The sequence below is a fragment of the Colossoma macropomum genome, unplaced genomic scaffold (genome assembly GCF_904425465.1).
Source record: "Colossoma macropomum unplaced genomic scaffold, Colossoma_macropomum, whole genome shotgun sequence".
NCBI lineage: Eukaryota > Metazoa > Chordata > Actinopteri > Characiformes > Serrasalmidae > Colossoma > Colossoma macropomum.
Window position 1 is genome coordinate 881,187 of NW_023494809.1, and position 15,708 is coordinate 896,894.

General features: G+C 40.9%; 1 protein-coding gene across 1 annotated transcript in view; it reads right to left on the reverse strand.

Moving 5' to 3' along the window:
• The window catches only part of myom3 (myomesin 3), a 100,215-nt gene extending 89,744 nt beyond the window's left edge, over window positions 1-10,471 (reverse strand). Inside the window, exons 1-2 of the mRNA XM_036558362.1 lie at window positions 10,246-10,471; window positions 5,537-5,663 (exon numbers count right to left, since the gene is read on the reverse strand). Coding sequence (XP_036414255.1) covers window positions 5,537-5,643 — 107 coding nt within the window. The 5' untranslated portion in view covers window positions 5,644-5,663; window positions 10,246-10,471. The remainder of the gene's footprint in view (window positions 1-5,536; window positions 5,664-10,245) is intronic.
• Window positions 10,472-15,708: the final 5,237 nt, after the last annotated feature.

A 15,708-nucleotide genomic window follows, 5' to 3' on the forward strand; every position in this document is an offset into this window, starting at 1 on the left:
TTTCTTTAGTTTAGAGCTACAGCCACAGGGCTAATGTAGCTAACAAACACTAGAAGTCAATAGTCACCCAAATAGCCCAAATCATTTATGTAAAAATACACCCCTAAAACTTCATTCAACCCACTCAGACCACATCCCGCTCTTGCTAATGTGGTTTAGACCACAGTACGATATTATGCAGTGTATTGTATTGTATTGTATGATATTGAACTGAATTGTCTCATATTGTACTTTACTGTATTGTATTGCATTGGATTATATTTACACTTAGACAGCAGATAACAGAGTCATAGGACCATCTCAATAAATAACACCAAATAAACCGACGCTTGTTACTTAGTCTTAACAGTTAATTGCTACCAAACACTTGAACTCAACAGTCACCAAAATAGTCCAGGTTGCAAGTGTGGTTTAGACCACAGCATGACAGACTTCATATGCAGTCTGTACTGACCAGACACTTTATTACGTTTCCACCTTGTCTCTACACTCATTGTCCATTTTATCAGCTCCACTGACCATATAGTAGCACTTCGTAGTTCTACAGTTACAGACTGTAGTCCATCTGTTTCTCTGCATACTTTGTTACCCTGTTCTTCAATGGTCAGGACCCCCACAGAGCAGGTACTATTTGGGTGGTGGGTCATTCTCAGCACTGCAGTGACACTGACATGGTGTCGGATTGTTAGAGTGTGTTGCGCTGGTGCGAGTGGATCAGACACAGCAGCGCTGCTGGAGTTTTTAAACACCTGCTGGACTGAGAATCAAAAATACCCAGCCAACAGCGTCCTGTGGGCAGTGTCCTGTGACCACTGATGAAGGACTAGAAGATGACCAACACAAACTGTGCAGCAGCAGATGAGCTATCGTCTCTGACTTTACATCTACAAGGTGGACAAACAAGGTAGGAGTGTCTAATAGAGTGGACAGTGAGTGGACACAGTGTTTAAAAACTCCAGCAGCACTGCTGGAGCACTGCTGAATTATTTCGTGACCTGTCTTGTGCACTACATAGAAAACAGAGAGCCATTTGATATTTAGCCTCAGTAAGTGCTCTGATCCTCTGATAAAGCACATGTGGCTACACGTGACCGATATTAAAGGTCATTCTTCTTCACGCCTGTCAGACCACACCTTTAAACACTGCACATCTCAGATTACACTCACAGATCGCACAGCTCACTGAGCGATCGCGCCTCACTTCTATTACTTATTTACATGTGTTTAACAAACAGACTGACCAGCTAAGATCTTGAACTGATTCATTTATTTAGTTATTTATCTCAAGATATATTATTTAGTGTCCAATATGAATTATTCAGCAACTACTATGAATTATTAGGTAACTATTACGAATGATTCAGTAATGACATTATTTAGTAACTACTACAAATTATTCATTAATTAAATTATTCAGAACATACTATATATGCATTATTTACCTTCTGATTCATGCTTAATTCACCGAGTCAAACAAGGGCTTCTGAAAGCCACAGTTACTTGGTTCAGGTTTAGTAGATTAGGCTTAGATATGATATCATATATATTAATACAATCTGATGTCAGTGGTGTTACTCCTGGAACATTAAATGATTTTACAATTGTTGTAAAATAACAGCATAAATGCAATATTTCTTCTTTTTTCTACACACAATGTGACAGTGTAAAACTAAACTGGCGCTAGAATATGTTTTAGAAAAGCTCAGATTTCTGTCATTTTTTCAGTGGTGTTACAGTCAGGGTATTATGGTCAGCAGTGTTACAGTTTGTGGTGGTACAATCAGTGGTGTTACAGTCAGTGGTATTACAGTTCACGGTGTTGCAGTCAGTGGTGTTATGGTCAGTGTTGTTACAGTCAGTGGTGATACAGTTAATGGTGGTACAGTTAGTGGTGCTGTGGTCAGTGGTGATACAGTTTGTGGTGTTACGGTCAGTGGTGCTGCAGTCAGTAGTGTGACAATCAGTGGTGTTATGGTCAGTGGTGTTACAGTCAGTGGTGCTGCAGTCAGCGGTGTTACACTCAGTGGTGTTACAGTTAGTGGTGCTGGAGTCAGTGGTGTTACAATTCATGGTGTTACAGTCAGTAGTTCTGCAGTCAGCGGTGTTACACTCAGTGGTGTTATGGTCAGTGGCACTGCAGTCAGAGGTGTTACAATCAGTGATGTTACAGTTAGTGGTGCTGTGGTCAGTGGTGATACAGTTAGTGGTATTACAGTTAGTGGTGTTACAGTCAGTGGTGTTACAGTTCATGGTGTTACAGTCAGTGGTGCTGCAGTCGGTAGAATGACAATCAGTGGTGTTATGGTCAGTGGTGCTGCACTTAGTGGTGTTACAGTCAGAGGTGTTATGGTCAGTGGTACTGCAGTCAGTGGTGTTACAGTCCATAGTGTTACATTCAGTGGTACTGCAGTCAGTGGTGTTACAGTCTGTGGTGTTACAGTCAGTGGTGTTACAACTTTACTGATATTGTTCAATATGTCAGATTATGTTTTACACTTGAATTACATCAACATTTGTACCTTCATTGCCACTGCAATGGTAGAATGACCCAAAAGCTACAAGTTTTGAGGAAAACATTTTAGGGAATGTTTTCATCCTTCTCCATCCTTTCATCCTACACACACACACACACACGCACACACACTCACTCACACACACACACATAATATGAACAAAGAGCTTCTTTTTAAGCTTGTAATGAATATAATCATTTTAATGTATAATAATTAGCCTGCAAGCTTATTCCTCTTTGTGTATAAACACATCATGGGACACAATGAAAGGGGAAACACAGGTCGTTCAACAACAGAGTCCAGTTACACTGAGACAGTTTCAGACAAAGACAGGTTTAGCCTGTAGTAACCGATCACTGTGTTATTAGTGAAGGTGTGGCGAAATTCACACCATCACGTTATTAAAAACAGAGCAACAGGTGGGAAAGGAGAAGTCTACCTGCTGATCTCACCAACACAGAGAAGTCAAAGTGGGCAAAACAAAACGAAAAAGGGAAGTTATGGCTGCTTTTCTTTGTAATGTAAGCTTTGTAAAGCGAACGGTTCGACACGAACATGTGGTCAGATTGGTTTACTATTGTTGCCAACATTCACTTTTCATCAGATGCTTAAGTACAGAAGAAGCCTGATAATTGACGGTATTTTCGGGGCTGTTTGCTTGGAACAATGGAAGCATTAACTGGCTTATTTGAAAGTAAGGTGAATAAAGTTCTCAGTCACACAACAACACCCAGATTAGCAGCAGCATGGAGACTAACAGAGGCCTGCAGCGCCTGAGTCCAATTTCCTAAACATCTACAGAGTAAATAAGAAAAGGCTTGAAGAAAAAGTCAAGTGAGTTTCACAAAAACTTAATTGTTTTTATAAATTATTTCCATAAAATCTCACCTGTGCTTTTACAAACCCTTAAATAACGCAAAAGTTTGTGTTGCTGTGTCTTTAAAGAGACATTTGGCTGCTGCTCATCAGGGAAGATAGGACAGTTACCGGTTATAATGAGATACCACAGTGTAAAATCCAATAAAAATCACACCATTTCAAATTTTAATAATACTGATATTCATTTATGATCAGCATCATTTTAAAAAATGACTGTGGAAGCAAACAGCTCTCCTGCTGCCGTCTCCTGTAAAGAACGTGTCAACACAGCATGTTCACACAGGTAGAATCTGAACAGGAAACAGCAGCGGTGCTGGAGAAAATTCCTATTTACTCACATTGTAGTTGAATTCTTTAGTTGTAAACAAATACAAGAGGTTCAAGAAAACGTCTATGAATATTAGACATGAAATCAGATGATTTCAAGTTTTTGTCACTGATACTATGATGGGCCATTTTTGTAATGTCTCTGCTCACCATGAAGAAAATTGCTTTTCTTTTTTCTTTACATAAAATAAATTATTCAATAATGAATAGGAGACAAATTTCATCATATTGCCCACCTCTATGTAGCACAGCAGGATTCAGATACAGTCACACCGAAAAATACACTAAAGTGAGTGTGTGTGAGTGTGTGTGTGAGTGTGGTGTGTGTGTGTGTGTGAGTGTGTGGTGTGTGTGTGTGAGTGTGTGTGTGTGTGTGTGTGTGTGTGTGTGTGTGTGTGTGTGTGTAATCCATTTGAGCTGCTAAATCCAGTCTTTTATGTGAATTGAGGGTTCGACTTTGGCAGGAGGAAGAGTGTTACAGGGCTATTCACTCATGCAGGGTTAACCCAATAAAAACACAGCATGACTCTCCTGTTTCTCTGGTGATTCAGGGTATAAATATACATTGTGTGTGTGTGTGTGCGTGTGTGTGTGTGTGTGTGTGTGTGTGTGTGTGTGTGTGTGCGTGTGTGTACTGTTATAAATCTGCTCTCCAACAGGTGCCCCTGGGTAAATGTTTCACAACTCAGAATAACTCTAACTGCACCATGTCCTTGGTGTAACTTTGGTGTTACCATAACTGTGGTGAAGCCATGGTTTAACTGTGACGTATTGTGTTGTAATTGTGGTGTAGCTATGAAATTTCAATGGTGTAACTGTAGTGTAATGTGATTTAACTGTATTGTAGCCAGGGCATTACAGCAGTGCAACTGTGACCATGTTGTAATTGCGGTGAAATGTGATATAATTGTGGTGTAGCCATAGTATAACAATGGTGTAACTGTAGCCTAAACATTGTGTAACTGTAATGTAAGCATTGTATAACTGTGGTGTAACCATGGTGTAACTCTGGTGCAAGTATGGTGTAACTTTAATTTGAACATGGTGTAACTGTGGTGTAATGTTGACATAACTGTGGTGTAGCATGTTATAACAGTGGTGTAACTGTAGTGTAAACGTTATGTAACTGTGGAGTAACCATGGTGTAACTCTGGTGTAGATGTGTTTTAATTGTGATGTAGCCATTGCAATATCAATGGTGTAACTGTAGTGTCAACACTGTGTAACTGTAGTGTAAACATGGTGCAACTGTGGAGTAAACATGGTGTAACTGTGTTGTAGCCATGCTATAACAGTGATGTAGCTGTAGCCTAAACATTGTGTAACTATAATGTAAACATGGTGTAACTGTGGTGTAACCATGGTGTAACTCTGGTGTAAGTATGGCGTACCTTTATTTTGAACATAGTGTAGATGTTGTGTAATTGTAATGTAGCCATTGTATATCAGTGGTGTAACCGTGGTGTAACTGGTCCTTGATGTAGTCATAATGCTTTTTCCACAAGCCTAATTACAAACAGTCTAATTGTTGCAGTGACTAAGTAATGAGCAGAGTAGCATGAAGGACGTGGCGTGACGTGTTAATTCAATTAGTTTATTTACATCTGTTTCCTGATGCATAATGGAATAATAACATTGTAATAATGACATAACAGTTTCATGTGCATGGTTCTTTCGCATTTTTAGGACTAAAACATCCTGAGTTTCAACAAAAACAGGAGTGAAGCACTGTGAGTGCACTTTACAAAAGCCTCACACAGCACATATACGGGACATACTGTATGTGTGAATGCATGTGTGTGAGTTTGTGTCCACACCTGGATTTGAACTTCTTCTTCTTGATTTGAGAGGACAGGGCCATGCTGTGAGACAGCTGCTCCTCCTGCTCCTCCTGGCAACGGTACGTTACTATTTTGGTTGCCATGGCGAACCTCTGACCAACACCTGCAGCAGAACAGAACAGCACAGCCGTCAGAAGGACGGACAGATGAAAGAGAGAGAGAGAGAGAGAGAGAGAGAGAGAGAGAGAGAATGTGTATACTATGGATTATTCAGTAAATAATATGTAACTAATGTGTAAGTTCTGTAATTATGACAGTGAGGAATCGAAGTGGCTCCTCACACAGAAACGTATGATCTAATGGTTTAAAGTGATATATAAATGTAACTGATCTCTTTTTGCACCTCTTAAATATTAAATCTTGAATTTGATTATTCTTTCATATTCCAGTCGCTGTAATCTGAGCTTTAGCAGAACAAATTGAACATTATTTGTCAGGCCAATAAAACATGAATCACTGATCTGAACAGACCTGAGACACAGACCAACAGAACAGGAGCACAGCGCTGTAACGCTGGACTGTAATGCAGTGGACACAGGGGTGGTCAAAGTGTGCCGTACAGCTTTGCTCATGTCTGTGAAAGACGACCCCACTGAGTTAAAGTGAAGAGTTTAATTGTATTATTACTGGAGCAAATGTCAGAATATAGCACTGACCACAGAGCACCTGGAGGACCTGAGAGAATATCAGCCTTATTACAGTAATACTGCTCTATAACCTCCACACCACTGAGAGAGAGAGAGAGAGAGAGAGAGAGAGAGAGAGAGAGAGAGAGAGAGAGACAGAAAAAATGAAAGTGAGACAAAGAGAGAGAGAAATAAGAGAGAGACAGAAAAGGGAGAGTGAGACAAAGAGAGAGAGGAGAGAGAGAGACAGAGCAGAGAAAGGAGAGTGCGACAAAGAGAGAGAGGAGAGAGAGAAGAGAGAGAGAAAGAGAAAGAGAGAAGAGAATAAGAATGCACAAGAAAGAGAGTGAGACAGAAGTGAGAGAGAGAGATACAGAAGCGAGAGAGAGAGACAGTGTGAGAGAGAGGAGAGAAGAAAGAACAAGAAAAAGAAAGAGAGCGAGATAGAAGTGTGAGAGAGAGACAAAGAGAGAGATAGAGACACACAGGGAGAGGAGAGAGAAAAAACTGTACAAATGGATAAAACTCTGAGCAACGGTGGGTTTTCAGAGGAAGAAAGGGAGAGAGAGAAGAGAGAACAAAAAAGAACGAGAGAGAGAGAGAGAACGAGAGAGAGAGAGAAAGAGAGAGAGAGAGAGAGAGAGAGAGAGAGAGAGAGAGAGAGAGAAGAGAGACAGAAAGAGAGACAGAGAGTGAGAGAGAGACAGAGAGAGACAGAGAGACAGTGAGAGAGAGTTGGGGGGGGTTAAGGAGGCAGAAAGCCCTGTAACCGTGTCCTCAGTGGCCGGTTGACTGAGTAATAATTCGTGTTTTGGGGTCTGCAGTGCTGCCGCTGCACTTTCCTCCTCATTACTCACTCACAGCAGATCCGGGACACTCGTGAGGAATGACTTCATTTACAGACGACTCGCAGCAGCCACCTGTGTTACCACCACAAACAGAGCATGTTTTACCCCCAGCCTCTCTGCAGATCATATCTGAGCACCAAACTGCCCCTTCTAATATAAACAGTGTGTGGGAGTGTGTGGATGGAGCAGAGCGAGGGGGTGGGGTGGGGTGCTGCTTTCCATACAAACGGGAAGAAAAAGAGCAACACACAGCGTGTTAAGATTGATCTGTCATTAAAATTGATCTGTCTGAGCAGCTAGAGGAAAATAAAGGAATTGAAGGCCCCTCTCTCTCTCACACACACACACACACACTCCACCAGGAGTAAAATAAATACTTTTTTGGGGAAGCTGTGTGTGTGTGTGTGTGTGTGTGTTGTGAGGATGGGGGGAATTGTGAAAAATAAGTCTATAAACTATGAGTGAAAAGAGTGTTTCATCATTTTGAGAAATAAATAAGCAGTAATGCCTCCACACAGAAGAGTGAGGAGTGTAGCCCCCTGAATCACCGCAGAGCTAAACCCCCCGCACTGCTGATGCTGCTCAGACAGGAGCACATTATAATACAGAAATACATTTCAGTGGACATTAAGAGCAAAATTTGCAAGTTTCACTGTCGGGTGAGTACAGCGTCTGAGAAAACTGTACAAACGGATAAAACTCTGAGCAATGGTGGGTTTCAGAGGAAGAAAGGGAATAATTAGCCAACAGAAAGTTGCTACATAGACTAAATAGATACATACACTAAATAGATAGACAGATAGACAGACAGACAGATAGATAAAACGAATTAGCTAGCTAGGTGGAAACGACAATAAGACAATTAGCATGTTAACTACATAGATAGATAGATAGATAGATAGATAGATAGATAGAAAAACAGTTAGCAAGCTTCATAGATAGATAGACAAATAAGACAATTACATAGACTAAATAAATAGAGAGATAGACAGACAGATAGACAAGACAGTTAGCTAGTTAGCTACATACAGAGATAGACAGACAAGACAATTAATTACAGAGACTAAACAGACAGATAGATAGACAGACAGGTAGACATACTCCCACTCCACTTACCCACACCCTCCATTCCCCCACTCCATTTACCCCCACCCTCCATACCCCTGACTCCACTGACCCCCACCCTCCATACCCCCACTCCACTGACCCCCAATGTTGCAAATGTCATTAGTTTACTAATTTGTATGGTTATAATTACAAACAGTGATAATAATAATAATACTGTAATATTATGATTATAATAATTAATATGGTTATTATTTATGTTCGTTCATTTATCTTATTCTGTTTTCATTACTGTTTTTGTTGTTCACTTCTTCTGTTGTGATGCTTTAGCAATACTGTACCTCACAGTCATGCTAATAAAGCTATTCTGAACTTAGATATATAGATAGATAGATAGACAGACAGACAGACAGGCTGAGAGATAGACAAGATAGCTAGCTAGCTTCATAAATAGACAGACAGACAGACAGACAAACAGACAAGACAAGACTAAATAGACAGACAGACAGACAGATAGATAGAAAAACATTAGCTAGCAAGCTTCATAGATAGATAGACAAACAAGACAATTACATAGACTAAATAAATAGAGAGATAGACAGACAGATAGACAAGACAGTTAGCTAGCTAGAGGACAAGACAGTTAACAACCTAGCTACATACATAGCCCAGATAGCAGACAGTTTTGGGCCAATTCTGGCTTTCTCACTTTACAATGTGTGGGCCAGATCTGGGTCGAGGACCCAGCCATATATTGGGCCAGAACGAACCAAGGATATGGCCCAGAAGTGGACCAGACAAATTTTGCTAACTGGGACAATTAACTACAGAGACTAAACAGTTAGACAGACAGATAGACAGACAGGTAGACAAGACATTTAGCTAACTAGATAAATAGATAGATGTGCTAGCGTGTGGTGATCGTTAGTGATTTTTTCTTTGCAGATGTATATTTTACACCTAATGATCTGAGTAACACTATGTTCAATAAGAGAAATGCTAATGCTAAATGCTAAGAAGAACAGGGGCTGGATTCTCCGAAGCTTCCGCTAGAAAACCAGAACTGCCTCCCAAGCAGGCTAAAGGTTCCCTGTGGTGTAGAATATCAATGTCATGCTTCATTTTCCAGCTTTACATGAACGACATAAGATACGCTTTTATTTAAACGAACTTCTGTTTCTGTTCATTCAGTTTAATCTGCTCAGCGTCTGAGAGCAGCAAACTGGAATGACTAAACCTAACATTCACACAGTTTAGCAAACACGAACTAGAAGTGAAGGTGGAGGAAACAGTCAACAGGAAAAAATCTGTCTTGGTCTATTTTAACAGTTTCAGTGGTGTGCAAAAGTTTGGGCACCCCGGTCAAATTCCATGCTTCTGTTGAATTTCCAAGCGTGAATAAATTAACACATCCTCTACAGAGACTTCTGCACGTTTTAATGCACAGTTACTGTTTATTTGCTGAATTCAACATATTGAGGGGAAAAATAAAACATAAAATGCGGCTTGTGCAAAAGTTATATTCTGTTTTACAATATGTCAAACTCAACAACGAAACACTGTGAGAAATAAAGGTTCTGTTCAGGTACATTTTTCATTCATCAAGATACAAACAGTGTAAATGTTCCCTCAAAGGTGCAACAGTGGTTTTAAGGTCTGATTGTGAAGTTTTTCCGGGTGAAAAGTTCGTATTTGTACCTTTTCATAACCGAATATTTTAAACAGAACAGTAAAATAAAAGCCTGGAGGCGAGACGGGGTGTGTGGAGTCAGTACAGCTTAGAACATATCATTTCAGTGGATTATGGTTCAGTTATGTTCCCTGACTAAAGGTACTGAGATGGACCCTTTAGGGTCCCACCCCAGTGATAATAGGGGTATCTCCCCAGTGACAGTTTAGTACGTTTATTTTGACTTTTGCGTACGACTGTATAAATTTTACAGGTTTACCTCTTCTACAGTCTACGTCTACAGTTGTGTGGAATTTGTAAGAATAGAACTGAGCAAGGTTATGAAAGAAACTTTGTTTGTGTTTGATTTCTGGAAGGTTAGTGACGTCAGGCCTGCTCAGCTCAAAGACAGCAGCTACACGCTTCTCCTGCAGCAGGTGGGAGAGAAAGACAAAGTCAAGTTAAAAAGCCACTCACGTTCGTCTTCGAGGATGGGCTGATTCACAGGATTATTAGATCCACAATGCTTCTCTCTCTCTCTCTCTCTCTTACTATTTCTCTATGACTCTCTATCTCGCTGTATCTTTCTCAGTGACCTTACCCTGTTATCTGTCTCTGATTGTCTCTTTCTCTCCCTCTCTCTATCACCTCCACCAAATCTCTCTGCCTGCTTTCTCCCTCCCTGTCCCACTGTGTGTGTGTGTGGTGGTTGGGGGGTGGGGGTGACCCCTGGACACACAGTGTCCTTCAGGGACAATGCAGTCCATGAACAAAGCACACGCCTCCTCAAGGTGGTAAATATAGACCAGCAGTAAGACCCTGATACCCCCCACCCACACACACATACCGTGATCAATTCAGACCATCCAGATACTGGACAGTGGAGAGACTGCCAATAATGACCCACTGGGTCAGTACAGTGAAGGCCAGTGGAACAGCAGGCCGGTGGGAACTGGGGGTATTCAGAGAAAACAATGTGGCTGGATCTGTCAGACCTTCAGTACAACTGAGTTTGGGATTAAGAAGACTTTACAATGCGTAACTCACAGTGTGTGGGGATGGACAGTGTGCTGACCAGGGGCTGAAAATCCACCAATGTGTCTTAATGCTGCGCGGCCACTTGTGCTTTTTCTCGCCACATTGGATCTCGCTGCTCGCTGCTGGTGGCATTTCTATGTAGTTGAGGAAATAAAGGAATTGTACTGAATGTATCTGAGACAGTGGGATGGCCATTTTTGTCTTAACGTAAGATCTGACAGGTCAGGATAAGATTTTTCACAAATTGGTACAGCATAAACGTAAACACGTAATCAAAGTAATCAAGCTGGTTAGCCAGGCAGCTAACGTTAGCTACCGTTACTGATGTAAAAAAAGGTCAAACAAAACTGAGGCACGATAAACTGAAAGTTAAGTATATTGTGAGAGCACCTTGTGCTGTTTATCAGGGCATCGCCGCTCTACAGTTTCAGTCTCCATTTCCCAAACGCTTTAGTCGAGCATGCTAACGTTATTCTGGAGACGCTGCTCGCTTATTTCCAGTACCGCCGTCTGTTTTCACACATGCCCAGACTGAGAAATATGAAAGAAATCAGAGTAAGAGTTCACATGCATTGAGAAATCTGATTGCTGAGCTAAAATCCAGCCTCTTTATCAGATTTCTTAATTGAATTTATAGACCTTACTCTAATCTAAGAAATCAGAGTGTGTTGTTTACATGACCATTTGAATTCATAGATAACTGCAAAAATCTGATTATGATCAGATTATTGAGAGCATGTAAACACACTCAGGGTTGTCCCTCTCTGAGGAAGATTTCTCAAGTTATGTGTCAGGTTTTAGTCAGTAGCTGAAACTATGCCCTTTTTTTTTAGAAATAGGCAAACATGACACTTCTTTCTCCATTTTTGTCGAGGCCAGTTAGGTCTCCTATCACACAACACTACCAAGCTAGGAGGGTGAAGACTAGTAAACGCTGCCTCTGAGAGGTGTGAAGCTCCTTTAAGGCTTCTAACGTAACATCATGGGACAGCGCAATACATCTGGAAGAGAATGCTCATTGCTAATTCTGGTGTCAGCTAACAGATGCCTATGCTGGCTAACATCACAATGGGGCCATCTTACCCACTGAGAGAGAGAGAGAGAGAGAGAGAGAGAGAGACAGAGAGAGAGTGAGAGAGAGATACTGTTATAATCTATTGGACTTGCATCACCAAGATCAAACTCATAACCTCCTAATGATACTTCTTGTCTTGGGGACCAAACTGCAATGCAATCCAAAAAGCAAAATAATATACAAATAAAAAAGGGTTTTTAAAATGTATTTTATAACATTAGTCCATATTCTGTTACTAAAAGAATTTAAAAATCCAACTTCAAGAGGAAAAATAAGAATATAATATATATATAGAGTAAAAGTATTTTCTTGCTAAGGGTGAGAGGGTGGGGTTAGGGTAGCTTTTGGTGGGCCAAATTGAACAACGTTGGGCAACCCTGGCTTAGATGGTTGAGCCAACTGGAACCCCTTTTTGTGCTTTTTTAAAGATCGAAGGATGTCAAACAATCGTCCATATCAGCTAAATTTGGGAAATTAAATAACAAATAATGAAAACTGTGTATATTTCATTTTTCACTTGACTTTTGCTTTAAAATCTGCGCATATTTAATTTTTCACTGAACTGTCGCTTTAAACACCCATGTTTTACTCTCTCAAATCTCTGTCTCTACAACATTACTCCACCAAACTCCAAAGTCCACGCGCATTCCATCAAACTCAACTCGCGGTTGGACGCTGCTCTCCCAGCGCTTCACACTGAACACCTGATTAATCTCTCTGTTGGACTCTAGCATCGCTCCATTCCCACAATCCTGTTCTCTGGCCATCTCCATTTATAGAGGCTGTTAATCATTTGCTGGCTTGGTAATGGAGCCGGGGCTCCGCACTGTCTCATTAAGCTCAGAGGCTCAGAGATTTGGGTACGGAAGCAGCAGTAGGCCAGTCAAGGCCGAGTCTACCGGCTATGTGAGTTATATGCGTTTACCATCCACACCTGCCTCTGAAATATCAAAGTAAACAATGCGGAGAGGAGGTGCCAGGCCATTCTCGTTCTCATATATCATTTGCCACATTCAGACTAAGAATAACTCAGCTGCTGTTGTCCGAACAAAGCTATATCAGACTGCCTTTATAGGCTCCTGCTGTCACTGTGTAACAATAGACCGTGTTCTCCAACAATACAGCCAGCCACACAGTGGAGAAACAGATAACCAGTTCTAGATTATTTGCAGATTAGAATCCAAATGTGCACCTTACAAACAGAAATATATCAGAATTACACTTGTAATAGCCGAAAATAAAGGGGAATAACACTAATTTATCAAAAATTCCACAGCCATTGTGCATTGTGTTTATGTGAAATGCTCCATTCTAGAGAGTCATACAATGTCTACAATCCCAAATATAGCCATTTTATTAACCGTCCAAAATGAGCAGTGAACCTACACATCTGCTAGTTAGCCTTATAATGCTTACAACCTCTCCATATTTGGTAGGCTCACTGTAAACACGGACAAAGTACACCGATCAGGCATAACATTATGACCAGTTTCTACGCTCATTGTCCATTTTATCAGCTCCACTTACTGTATAGGTGCACTTTGTAGTTCTACAGTTACAGACTGTAGTCCATCTGTTTCTCTGCAATCTTTGTTAGCCCCTTTTTACCCTGTTCTTCAGTGGTCAGGACCCCCATGGACCCTCACAGAGCAGGTACTATTTGGGTGGTGGATCATTCTCAGCACTGCAGTAACACTGATGTGGTGGTGCTGTGTTAGTGTGTGTTGTGCTGGTCTGAGTGGATCAGACACAGCAGTGCTGCTGGAGTTTTTAAACACTGTGTCCACTCACTGTCCACTCTATTAGACGCTCCTACCTTGTCAGTCCACCTTGTAGATTAAAGTCAGAGACGATAGCTCATCTGCTGCTGCACAGTTTGTGTTGGTCATCCTCTAGTCCTTCATCAGTGGTCACAGGACGCTGCCCACAGGACACTGTTGGCTGGATATTTTTGGTTTGGTGGACTATTCTCAGTCCAGCAGTGACACTGAGGTGTTTAAAACTCCAGCAGCACTGGGGGTCCTAATTTTAGGTCACACCTATATAAGCAGGATCCTCACCAATCACAAGGCAAATGTAAGTGGCTCGCCCACACAACGTTAAAGCCTTGGGTTCACTACACGACTTTAAAAGACTGAGCGTCTCACAGGTTTTGTTTTTTTTTGGGTGACTGAAATATTGGGGATCACACACTACTTAACTTTTAAGCTGTTGCTGAACCGAACAAAGCTTGCAAGAACTCACGCGAACTCTCGCAAACTCTTGCAAACTCTCGCGTTCTCCCATTACTAGGAGACCCAAATAAACAAACATGGAGCTACTGCTGCTGTTTTCTATGCCGTTTGCGCTGATACAGTAAAGAAGCAGCAGGTAAACATGTTTAAGAGGCTCATGGATTAAAAAATTTAATCAGTGTGGAATTTTTTAGTTTTAAAGGTGCATAAACTCGATTGAGCCTTAAACTCAGCTCATTAAAAAGCTTCGCTCCACATGCGAGTGACTTTTCACCATTTTTCTTTGTTTACTTGCTGTATTTTCTTCTTTCATGCTCTCAGTTTTCATTGGCTTTTGCATGAATCCATTCACATTGAGTCGCTGACCAGTTTAAAAGTAGATTTCACTCAGAGTCGGGTCGAAAAAATCAAACATGTTTGGTAAACTCAGACTGGTCTGAATCACAATTGGAAGGAAAGAAATCTGAGTCTGCGCCCCTCAAACACGACTCGATTCTCTCTCAACTGTCTACTCTGACTGACCCAAAAATCTGCAGACTAGAGCCGACCAGCTCAGACTCAGCCGGACTGAGAATCGGGGCTAAAATCAGAGTAAAAGTCATGTAGTGTAACCCCAGCTTGACAAAACTGAGTTTCCATTCAAGGTGGATAAACTTACAGAGAGAAAGCTAACCACCAAGCGAAAGCTAACCAAGCAAGCATAACTGGGCTAACAAACTGGCTCATCTCTATGTCGTTCACCTGTCCGTCCATTTATTTTTTCAACCTGTCATACTAGCATTCCCTGGATGCCCAATCAATAAAGTGAATAAGAACATTCTTTAATACAAATCCATATAAAAGCACTAATTTCTTCCCGCTTTATTGTGTTTAGTTCTGTTTCAGTGGTGGAGCAGGCTGGGAGTGTTGGACTGAAAGCTGTCAATCGTGCATGCTTATCAGAATATTAGGCCACGCCCAGAAAGTTCTCGGATAGGTATGATTAGTAATCCGTGTTTTATTATATATGTGCTTTTAGTCTTTTTTTGTCCATCTTTTTTTGTTTGTAAAACTTTGTTGGATTTTAGTATCATACAAACATTTTAAAATAATTTTGTGCTCCATGAGACTTTAAAAATATATATAGGCCAAAATCTTCTTTGAAAACTATTTTAAAACAATGGCTCAGTCATTAGGCAGTGTATTCAAAGCCATTTCATGTAGTAACTTTCTGTGAGGGAGCTTTTAGAGGCGGACGTCTGGTTCCTATCACCACCACTGTGAACAGTTCTGACTCGGTAAGTTTCTCTAGAGCTTATTTCACACCAAACCACTCTGAATGACTTTGTTTACATCTTAACTATTGAATTACACAGAAATAATAAAAAGGGTAGAATTCCTCTTTAAAGCATGTCATTTTTAAACCTCAGTGACCATCTACGTCATTAAAATGCAAAAAACAAATTTTTTTATTTGTGCATGATTGCATCCCGACTAATTATCCGCCCCTCCAGCTGTTTGGGGAGAGAGCGTGTAAGCCAGGACGGGACAGCAGCGTGCAGATATATGCACTCTAATTACAGCAGGGCAGCAGGTAATTGCATCTGCTGACCA